We start from the raw sequence: 11633 nt of genomic DNA on the forward strand, positions 1-11633 counted from the left end.
TTCGCTCTAAACTCAGCAAGATTGGACACCCTGAAATCACACTGAATTCTCTAAGGAACAAGAATAAAGGTCGAGGTAAAGCGGCATAAAACATTAAAAAGTCTGAAAACACACACCGTCACACATGAGGAACCACTCGTCGGCCCAATGACGGAAGTTAACGGCGTGGGCGAAGGTATAATGCGTGTCTTTTCAGCATTAAAAAAAATAATTTTTTCCCTTGAATAATTATTACATTTAGATTGTGTTACTAACTAGGAAATAATCATAAATATTGATTATGCATACATTTTTAGATATTTGATTATTCTATTTACCTTTTCACTCTTATTGTACTCATTCATTTGGATACCAATATTGTTTAGGGTCTCGCGTTTGCTGTTCTTACGCGGATCCCATAGTCACAAACTATCCCAACTATCCCATCATCAGTCTTGATCACTAGACAGATTATTGACTACACTATTTAGAAGGTAATTCTTTCAAGGTAAGAAGGTAAGAGGTCATGATCACTGCTACAGATATAAGCCAACCAATTACTTTGTCGGATAGCAGCTTTGGTTTGGTCATGCCATGGTTTCCCACGTACACTTAGCTAGAGTTACATTACATTACTCAGCATTCAGTTGTCCTAAATAGAGATTCCCCTTTTTAGCCTTTACAGTCTAAGTACACTTAAACAGTGCCAAGTGTTAGCAGGAACTCACTCCACTCAAAACTGGACTTCAGTATGTTACTAAACTGATGCAGATTTGCGGTAACACAATCTACTTAAGTTAATAATTTCAGAGTAAGACAGAATTAAATTCAAATGTAACAATTTATTAATAGTCAGGAAACATTTATCATGCCAATAACACAATTAGAGGCCAATTCAGAAATACATAATTACTCGTAGAATAATTCTAAGAGTAATCAATTCAGTCTGACACACGCATTCACTAAGCCACCCGGGTTTTTACCTGGTAGCAAGATGTGTTTTGGTACAGGTGTAAATGGAGTCTAAAACATTTAGATCTTTTCCATTTTCAACCATTTCTAGAGATAGTTGAAATCGCATTAGATCGGATTGCTTTCGTATTATAAACGCTCATGTGGTCAGATGTGTTCAAACAGCCACTAAAGACTGCCTACTGACCTAATGCGTAAATATTATGGGAAGACCGCTAGCCAGAACGGATTTAAACTTTTTCGTCTGAAGACCCAAGTTTGGTTTGAAGAGAGAGAAAAAAAAAGTTACCAAGCACAATGTTCTCTCAACATCCCTTGTTACTAACATACACTCACAGCATTCAGCATCAACAGAGCAGAAACGAAAGCTGCTGTTCGTCGTGTTTTTTCCATCGTCTCTGGCCGTGTTCATATGTTAAAGGTATAGCGGAGGATTTTTTACTTCCGGGTGGATCACCTATACTATTGGTCCTCCTAATTGTCAATCATTCTGGTGAATCAATCAAACTTATTCAAAAAGTGGAGAGGGCGGGTCTTATCTAAAATTCGGAAAGATCCTCCACTATACCTTTAATTGCGCAAGCTTATTTTTTCCATTAAGTTGAGAGATTGAAAAATGCCAATACATTTACCCAACCATAGACCCTCCCCTCGAAGAAATCAGGACAGAAGTGGTTGAAAATGGACGTAAGAGATGGATTAAAATACCAAATACAAGCTCCTCCTTCCATGTCAGCCCTGTGTGAATTAGTCCATGCTGGAGTATGGCCACACACATTCATGTGTGCAGTGCATCCGTAAAGTATTCACAGCGCTTCACTTTTTCCACATTTTGTTGTGTTACATCCTTATTCCTGAATGGATTAAATTAATTATTTTCCTCAAAACTCTACAAACAATACCCCAAAATGACAACGTGAAAGAAGTTAGTTTGTTCTTTTTTTATAAAAAAAAACAAAACAAAACAAAAAAATATCACATGTACACAAGTATTCACCGCCTTTTCCATGACACTCAAAATTGAGCTCAGGTGCATCCTGTTTCCACTGATCATCCTTGAGATGTTTCTACAACTAGATTGGAGTCCACCTGTGGTAAATTCAGTTGATTGGACATGATTTGGAAAGGCACACACCTGTCTATATAAGGTCCCACAGTTAGCAGTGCATGTCAGAGCATAAACCAATCCATGAAGTCCAAGGAATTGTCTGTAGACCGCCGAGACAGGATTGTACCGAGGCACAGATCTGGGGAAGGGTACAGACAAATGTCTGCAGCATTGAAGGTCCCAATGAGCACTGTGGCCTCCATCATCCGTAAATGGAAGAAGTTTGGAAGCACCAGGACTCTTCCTAGAGCTGGCCGCCTGGCCAAACTGAGCGATCGGGGGAGAAGGGCCTTAGTCAGAGAGGTGACCAAGAACCCAATGGTCACTCTGACAGAGCTCCAGCGTTTCTCTTTGGAGAGAGGAGAACCTTCCAGAAGAACACTCATCTCTGCAGCTCTCCACCAATCAGGGCTGTATGGTAGAGTGGCCAGACGTCAATCCTCAGTAAAGGGCACATGACAGCCCACCTGGAGTTTGCCAAAAGGCACCTGAAGGACTCTCAGACCATGACAAACAAAGATTGAACTCTTTGGCCTGAATGGCAAGCGTCATGTCTGGAGGAAACCAGGCACCGCTCAGCACCTGCCCAATACCATCCCTACAGTGAAGCTTGGTGGTGGCAGCATCAGCTGTGGGGATGTTTTTCAGCGGCAGGAAATGGAAGACTAGTCAGGACAGAGGGAAAGATGAATGCAGCAATGTACAGGGACATATCCTTGATGAAAACCTGCTCCAGAGTGCTGTGGACCTCAGACTGGGGTGACGGGACAACTCTGTGAATGTCCTTGAGTGGCCCAGCCAGAGCCCAGACTTGAACCTGATTAAACATCTCTGGAGAGATCTGGAAATGGCTGTTCACCGACGCTCCTCATACAACCTGATGGAGCTTTATAGGTTCTGCAAAGAAGAATGGGAGAAACTGCCCAAAAATAGGTGTGCCAAGCTTATAGCATCATACTCAAAAAGACTTGAGGCTGTAATTGGTGCCAAAGGTGCTTCAACAAAGTAATGAGCAAAGGCTGCGAATACTTATGTATATGATTTTTTAAATTTTTTATGTTTAATACACTTTCAAAGATTTCAAACAAATTTCTTTCCCGTTGTCATTATGGGGTATTGTTTGTGTAATTGAGGAAAATAAATTAATTTTAATCCATTTTGGAATAAGGCTGTAACATAACAAAATGTGAAAATGTAGCACTGTGAATACTCTCACTGTGAATGCACTCTACATGGCAAGAAAAAGAGGATGTTGCAACTAAAATAACTGAACAAGGATAAATCACTTGTGATGAACATGGAGTCTTGTAGGAATGTCACCTGATCAGACGATGATCTGACATGAGCCACATTTAAAAGGTAAGCCTAAAAATATACATCTATATAATTTTGGCCACATTCAACTGCGGTGTGAACGGATCTTTGATTTCACACAGATTTTCTGGTGCCATTTTAAACTGCTGGGCCATTTAAAACTCTTTCTACAAAGAGAACAAGAATATGGTCTCACACCTGCATGAATTTTCATGTGTATCTGTAAGTGTGATAACATAATTTTTTTATTACTCTGATCATAATTACATAGCTTTCCTCCAGAGGATTTGAAATTGCTCTCTTTGATTAAATTCTTACCACTCTGAGAACCTTGTAATATATTTCCAGAATGAGTTTGCGAATGACATTTCAGGTCTCTATGATATGTGAAACTCTTTTCACACTGAAGACACTTGTAAGGCTTCGCTCCGGTGTGAAGCCTAATGTGAACCTCAAGGTTTCCTTTCAGTGCGAAACTCTTTCCACACTGTTGGCATGTGTAGGGCTTCTCTCCAGTGTGAACTCTCATGTGAACCTCAATGTTTGCTTTGTTTTTGCAAGTCTTTCCACAATGAAGGCACATGTGAGGCTTCTCTCCAATGTGAATTTTTACATGATTCTTAAGATGTGTCCTGTCTGTGAAACTTTTCCCACAATGATGGCATATAAAACAGTTCTCTCTTGAGTGTATCCTCATGTGGTGATTAAGGGTTACAGTAAATCTGAAACTCTTTCCACACTGACCACATATGAACGGCTTCTCTCCAGTGTGAATTCTCATGTGGGCATTAAGGGTTGATTTATGTTTAAAACTCTTTTCACATTGAGGGCAGGTAAAAGGCTTCTCTCCAGTGTGAATTTTCATATGGCTTTTAAGGCTTGCTATTCGAATAAAACCATTTCCACATTGTTGGCAGGTGAAAGGCTTCTCTCCAGAGTGAATTCTCATGTGGACTTTAAGGCTTCCCTTTTGAGTGAAAGTTTTTCCACACTGTTGGCAGTTGAATGGACTCTCTCCAGTGTGAACTCTCAAGTGGACTGTCAGGTTTCCTTTTCGATTGAACCTTTTCCCACATTGTTGGCAGATGAAAGGGTTTTCTCCAGTGTGAACTCTCATGTGGGCATTAAGACTTGGTTTTTGAGTGAAACACTTTCCACACTGTTGGCAAGTAAATGGCTTTTCTCCAGTGTGAATTCTCATGTGGACTTTAAGGTTTCTGTTTTGATTGAAAGTCTTTCCGCACTGTTGGCATGTGAAATTACCTTTAGTCTTTTGAGCTTTTTTTTGTGATAAAGTCTGTGAGGAACTGAAAGGTGGTTCTTCAGATGTGAAATCATGATGTTTCTTAATCTGGTATTTTTCTTCCGTTTCATTCAGTTCTTGACTCTCTTCTTTCAGTGTCTTCAGGTCTAAGGTGAAAAAAAAGACAAATAACCCCAGTTTAATGGCACAAAGCAACAGACATCAAAACTTTTAGACATGTAAAGCATCAAAGCTAATGTGTATGCTAGATCCTAGACGCATTTAGCTAGAATCAAAAACTGTAATTTTCAGGGTATATAAGGACAAGTTCACATGTCTCTCAGCTTCAGAAGTTTTCGTACCCTTTTGATGAGGCTCCAGTGGGCACGACAGCACAGAGTATGCAAAACACAATATTATAAACGTATGCAATTTAGAATTATAAAGCATTATTACAACAAACCAATGTTTATTTGGTCACATCTCAAAACTAACATTTTCTACATCATTGATCTTAAAAGGTTGTCCTTTTTTGCTACTGGACATTTTATGTATAAATTCTGAATTCACAATAGCTCAACAGGTGGTGATATGCAGACCAGCATTAGTATGGTTTATGTCTTAATAATCTATCAGACTACTACCACTTTATCTGAATGAAGACACCTCATTAAACACAAAGTATGGAGTGCCACAGGGCTCAGTACTAGGTCCTTTGCTTTTTAGGTTTTATTACTGCTTTTTCTCTGCCAATGATTTAATTCCTGACAACCTGAAGAAACTGCAAAACTCTCCAAACTATCAGAGTGTGTTGACTCTTAGGAACAAGCAATATATTCAAGCAGATGTGTAAAATAACGTGATCACCAACATTAAACAGCATATAAATTAGGGATGGGCACAAGTTCTCAAGTACTTGGACATGACAGCGATGATCGATCATGAAAAAGATGATTGCCCTGACTTTTAAAATATACATTTGTCTATTTTTCTGATTGGAAATTGTGGCATTTTGAGATCATGAAATACAGTAAGTGCAAGATGTGCAGCGCCGATCTGTCATATACATAACACTATATTGAGAACATCAGCAGAGTCAAGTTTACGTGCCCGTGTATCAGTGTTGTTGTTAAGGGAAGAGCGAATGCACAACGGGAAGCGAATCCACGATGGTACGCGAAGTTCACATGCGCAGTCGCGTCCTTTTGTGCATAAGTTGAAATAAGTACATCTGGTTAATCTAATATAGGATGCATTTGGTTGAGTTTACTAACCCTCTAGCAAATCGCTGCAGGGTGTTGTTTATTTCAGTTTCAGATCAAATGCAATGCCGATATTATTGACTGGGTTCATTGAGATGGTCAGTATCTTTTTTTTAAAACATTGATACATCATAATCTGGCATTGTTATTTTTTCCAGTCATATGTTCATGTTTTCATGTCTTGTTTTTATTTGTATTAACAATTTTCTAATTGTTCTTACGTCCTAGGACATATTAATGTTGTTTGTTGCTATTGTCTGCCTGTGTCTCTTTTATTATATGTTTGTTCTTCCTCTTCTTGTGACAGGGCTGATTGCATTCAGGTGTCTGAACTGATCCCTGATTGTTGGCATGTCCTGATTGGAGAAGAGTTGTTGAAGATAGCCTGGAAGATACAGCTTTACAGCAATGTTTATAAGTCAAGAGCAACATCGACTAAGATACTGTATCAGACACAATTCCTACCATTTGAAGGCTTTTTTTTTTTTTTTTTTTTTATTGCAAGAGAAATACAATTTGATGCTTGTCTGTCTCACTCCGTGGCAGTGAGAAGGCGTGTGATATATTGTGTACAGCATGAATGAATTCGTGCTGTACAGCGCGTGGCAACAGCTTGAGACTGTCTGCACTGAAAGCATGAAAGGAATAGAACGGGAAGTTTATCCGCTTATTGTCGGTCACTTGTCGCACTGTGGCACATTCAGTGTAGACAGCATCAATGATTATAATGGGTTCTCTTGTTGTTTTGTAGTTTCGGACCAATAGGGGCGATGTCTTATAAAAGCAATATGATTGATGAAGGGAGAGCAATCCAGTTTCTTTGGAAAACAGACAATCGTACTCTACTAAAACTATTTACTTTTATGTAACATTTAGTATTATTGTTTCATTATCAAAATGTGTCAAATATATAACACAATAATAAGTTGTTTTTAAATTGATTAAAATGTTGTAATAAACAAGAAATAAATATTTGATATGAATTATCCAAGGCATAGCCTATTTGTTATGTGCAAATGATGAAGGAAATTGTCGTTTAGACAAGCGGTTTGTCCCACCCACATTTGGTTTTATCCGAATACAGATAGAGATACAAATAATTCTGCTATTGCTACTGTATAGATGCAAATATTGGCTTCGCTGCACGCCCCTCTATATATATATTTTATACTATATATTTTATAGTATAACGACCTCTTAACTGTCAAAAGATCAGGGACAATTTTAATTCTCAGTTCATGACCCCTTTAAAGCTACAAAATGTCTTTCTTTTTTTTTGCCGTTTAGGGGTCAGTTTATTTGACGAATTACGGCCGTTTCACAAATACTCTGCTTGCAGTGCGTATGCGGTGCGTATTTTTTTTACGTACCCACGTTAACTGGTTAGAGCTTTCACACTGCACGGGGATGCGGTCCGGCGATCCGTTCCAGGAGCGGTGCGTACACAGCAGTGCAGAGATCGTTTCCGCACAGAGTCTATTTCTGCTGTGCTGCAAGCGCATGGTTCGTGGTCAAATGAACACAGATTGACCTGAAAATTTAGTAATTTCACCATAAATGCGTTTTTTTCCACAGTCATCTTTTTTACTTTAAAGACCGGGGTAAAGCAAGGAAAACTACAATTTACCTCAACAAGGCGAAATAATGAACAACACTCGTTCTTTGTGACACGCAAGATTTATTGTATTAAAATTTAAATGCAAAATAAAAGGCATGAGAGTCGGCTGTTTTTGTAAATTTTAAGTTTTAATTTAAAATGTTTGCGATTTAATAAGTACATGGTTAAATATTTCACCACTTGCTTGAGGAACTTAATATAAGAAGTAATTAGGGCTGTCGCGGTGAAGGATTTTCCCTTGCGGTAATTTTGAGTGGCTCAATAGAGCGATATGCGGTTTTATCGACATTTATTTATGGTTGATTTATTTATATTTATTTGTTGCTATATAAATAAGTGTTACGATGTGGTCAGCATGCACAAAAACGAGTACATTTTCAGTAACCGAAACTAAACAGCGTCTCTGCGCATTGAAAGGCTGTCACTCAGCGTGCAGTTAAGGCCCGTACACACCGGGACGAATTTCGCGCGCGATATTCGCCGACGTTTAACGCCTCGTGACTAAACAAAGGGCGCCAATGTGAGTGTGCACACCGACGCGAAAAACGCCACGCGTAAAAGCGTAATTTTTTTTTAAACGCCTCGGGTTCGTTTTTTTGGTTTGACGCGCCGCGTCAAAATCTATCCGACCAATGAGATTGGCGCTTTTGCTCACGTGTCTGGAGCTTCTGAAGTTACAGTAAAACACAACTTGGGGGCGCTCAAACACAAAACGGTCTTGCCGAGCACACATACGTAACAGCGAAGAAGATAGCGTCTACACTGCCCATAGACAGACACTGCCGGGAAGAAATGACGAGGAAGATGCAAGGCAAGATGAATGTAGAGCTGGTCTCGTTGGTGTCGGAATAAAGAACTATATGACAAACGCGACAGCGACTACAAAAATCTTGTTAAAAGAGAACTGTTATGGAGTGGTATTGCAGAGTATAGACTGTTATGGAGTGGTATTGCAGAGTATAGACTGTTATGGAGTGGTATTGTATTTCTGTTTTACATTAAGCGCAATCTAATGTCAGGGAATGAATTTGCATGTTCACTCGGCTCATCGTCAGCGAAAATCGCTTGGGTGTGAACACAAAAAACGAGTTGAAAAACGCGCGCCGATATTCGTCCCGGTGTGTACGGGCCTTTACAATGGGAACAGACTGTCTTTGAATGAGTCATTATAACCGTTCATTCAACGAACACGTTCAAAAACGCTGATTCATTAAAAGATAGACGTAATGAAACAACGTGTTAATTATTTTTAACTTGGAGCTCCACTTTTCAAGGCTCAGCTGACCAGTAATGCGTCGCATGGGTAACGCTGAAGCTGATGCGATTCAATGCGTGACTCGCTGATTTTTGTTTCCCGCGGCTTCCTCGCGCTGTGGATGCTGACCAGTGCTGTCGCTGATGCCATTCATGGTAAATACCCTTAAACGTTAAAAGGATGACACGACATATTTCGCTTTCCTTGGACACACCAACCTTTTCACGAATATGACTTGACCTCAAAGACAGACCCAGGTAATCACACGCGCTCAGTCGATCTCCCTCTCTCTCTCATTTCACTGTCTGTTTAGGCTTAAGTGCAAATCCATGAAGACCCTGTACAAATGACCTTTTATCATTAACTTATTTAACATTCAATACACATGCACAAAGTTCAAAACAAGAAGGGTATAGCCTTATGAAAAAAGAAAACATGCGAATATCGCGGTTGCTGTGGTTACTTGCATTCCTCTGCGGTTGGCTTGTCAGTAGCGCGTTTTTACAATATTGCGGTTATCGCGACAGCCCTAGAAGTAATGCATGAACAATAGGCCTACGTTGTTTTAAATTGTGTTTAAACGTGCATACGTCTATTAAAGAGTGTATATGTGTTAGGGCTGCACGATTAATCGCAATTTACATGTAATCGCACTTGAATCGAGATGGCTTATCGCGATTCTAAAATCGCAAAGGCTGCGATTCTTTATTTATTTTTTTATGCGCAGTTTGTCATTGATGTATGGCTCAGTAAACACTGCTCCATCTGGTAATGTGTAATGTGTAGGGATGCACCAATACCACTTTTTTCCAGAATATAATACTACTAATACTGATACTTTAACCTTTGGTAATTGCCGGCACTGAGAACCGATACCTGTGTATTCATTGCATTTGTAATTTTTTTAAACATTGGGTAGATAAACTATTAATCAAATTAGTTGACTTAATTTGTTTAGCAAATGGATATTTCAGTAATTTTCTTGCCCAATTAAAATTGTAAATAGATAAATGCGTTAACCGATAGATCTTTAGAATTGAAAGCTGATAACCAATATATTGCCTGATAAATCTAAATCTAAAATTGTACTTTGAGAGCCGGATAACAAAAAACAAAAGGCTCACTATAAAAGCCATGTCCCAAACACTCCTGTTGTGAGCTCTTCCCATAAACACGGCAACTAAACACAAATAATTCACAAACTTATTAACCTAACCTCCGAATACACGGGCGAACAAGGAATTCACAACATAATTTTACAGTCGTGTTTTCACATAATGTTATGAAGCCTATGACAGATTTGCGCTGCACATGTTTCACTTTACTGTACTTTTCTTTTCATAGTGATTCCAATCATATTTCAAGCAATTCAAAACCATCATGGCGAATAGAGCACATCTGAAGTGTCTCAGCTGAAGGAAATAATACATTATTTATAAGCTTTAATTTTCCTAATGGAACAATTACGATAACATTTAAAATGACCATTTATCGTCCGGTACCGATATGGTGGCCGATATATCATGCATTCCTAATTACGCTGTTTATATTTAATGGTGCGGATCAGTAGCACACACTGCAAACATGTCTCATCACAATGAGCTCCTGCACTGCATACGAACCACAACACTCACTGCAAACGGATCGTGTGTGTGAAGAATATCCCACACGTGTGCTATAGGGATCAGATGAGTTCAGCTTTGAGAATGAAACTAACCTGTTTGTTCCTCAGTTTCTTCATGTTTCACGCTGAACACTTCTTCAATCTTTATGTCTTCACTCTCCTGTTTAATCAACGCCATCTGTATAATAGTGTCACGTGGATCTCAGATGTTTCTCCAGGAGTTTTCCTGTGTGTTTGAACAATTTGTCATGTTTAAGAAGAGAATAATTAAGTTTAGTAGAGAATAAAAAAACTTTAGTAGTTTGTAGTCAGAGAACTGGAAAGGGAGTCAGTCAGATTGATAGTTAATGGCCTGATTAGGCAAAAATAACTGAAAACTAGTGGTACAAATTAATTGATTTATAACATTTGTTTTGTTAAAGTTATAATTGTTCATGTCTGTGTTCTCGTTACAGCTGTTGTCGAGCGCTTCAAAATAGTTAATCATTTTGCGAAACAATCGGTTAAACTGTCTCGCAGTTTGTTTAAAAAATATCCGTTTCTGACATTAATACTGTCAGAGACCGAGTTCGTGTTTACCATAAACTGATTAACAATACATGGAGCGAAACGAGACGCAACTTTTCTGTTATTCATGCGCGGACGCGCTTTAGTGATAAAGAACCTACCGCTCATTACTGTTAGACAAAGCATTACAGTGGTACAATAACAGCTTCGTTTTATGGTACTGTTTTACAGTACTGTAAACACTATAAAATAGACAGATCGGTTTGTATCTATTTAGACACTTTAAATGTGTGAAAACACAAACCTCTCTTCAGGAGAGTCACAGCAGGAGCGCGGCGCAGCTTTATGACGTCATATCGCCAGACCAAAATAAAGGTTCACGCTGCTGTGTCTAAACTCACAAAAGAGCATAGAAATGTACAAACAAATAGTAAAATAGTTGTCAGAGGAATTCAGAGTTTATTTATCAGTTTCAGAGTTTACTGCCTAATGAAAGAATGTGAGATTATTTCTAAAAGGCAAAACTGTAATGTTTAGGTACAGAAACCATTTATACACACTTACACAGTAAAAATAAAAAATAAATAAAATAAAAATATCACTGTGTAAGTGATTTTAACTTAAATTATATTAAACTGACTTTAAAAAAGTTGAACATTTCGGAACTTATTTTTACGAGTTAAAGCATTGTAAAAACATTTTTGTCATGGCTTATTGATAATATTTTTATTTTTATTTTTTTACAGTAAAT

General features: G+C 38.5%; 1 protein-coding gene across 2 annotated transcripts; it reads right to left on the reverse strand.

Annotated features, from left to right (window-relative positions):
* Positions 1 to 801: 801 nt before the first annotated feature.
* LOC309503871 (uncharacterized protein) lies at positions 802 to 11238 on the reverse strand. Of its 2 annotated transcripts, none has more exons than XM_082176725.1 (3): positions 11187 to 11238; positions 10469 to 10601; positions 802 to 4783 (listed from the first exon to the last, which is right to left on the reverse strand). In XM_082176725.1, the coding sequence occupies exons 2-3, from the start codon at positions 10551 to 10553 to the stop codon at positions 3459 to 3461; spliced, it is 1410 nt and encodes a 469-aa protein (XP_082032851.1). In that variant the 5' UTR covers positions 10554 to 10601; positions 11187 to 11238; the 3' UTR covers positions 802 to 3458. The 2 variants fall into 2 exon arrangements, with proteins under 2 accessions (XP_082032851.1, XP_082032852.1); XM_082176726.1 differs by lacking the exon at positions 11187 to 11238 and adding an exon at positions 11044 to 11139.
* Positions 11239 to 11633: the final 395 nt, after the last annotated feature.

Source organism: Leuciscus leuciscus (assembly GCF_965113295.1).
Source record: "Leuciscus leuciscus genome assembly, chromosome: 7".
NCBI classification, from domain to species: domain Eukaryota; kingdom Metazoa; phylum Chordata; class Actinopteri; order Cypriniformes; family Leuciscidae; genus Leuciscus; species Leuciscus leuciscus.

Bases quoted from the DNA above. Each gene is read 5' to 3' on its own strand.
- LOC309503871 (XM_082176725.1), bottom strand. From the start codon at position 10,553: ATGGCGTTGATTAAACAGGAGAGTGAAGACATAAAGATTGAAGAAGTG. The intron at 4,784-10,468 runs GTTAGTTTCATT...TTTTCACCTTAG, and splicing joins AGAAACTGAGGAACAAACAG to ACCTGAAGACACTGAAAGAA.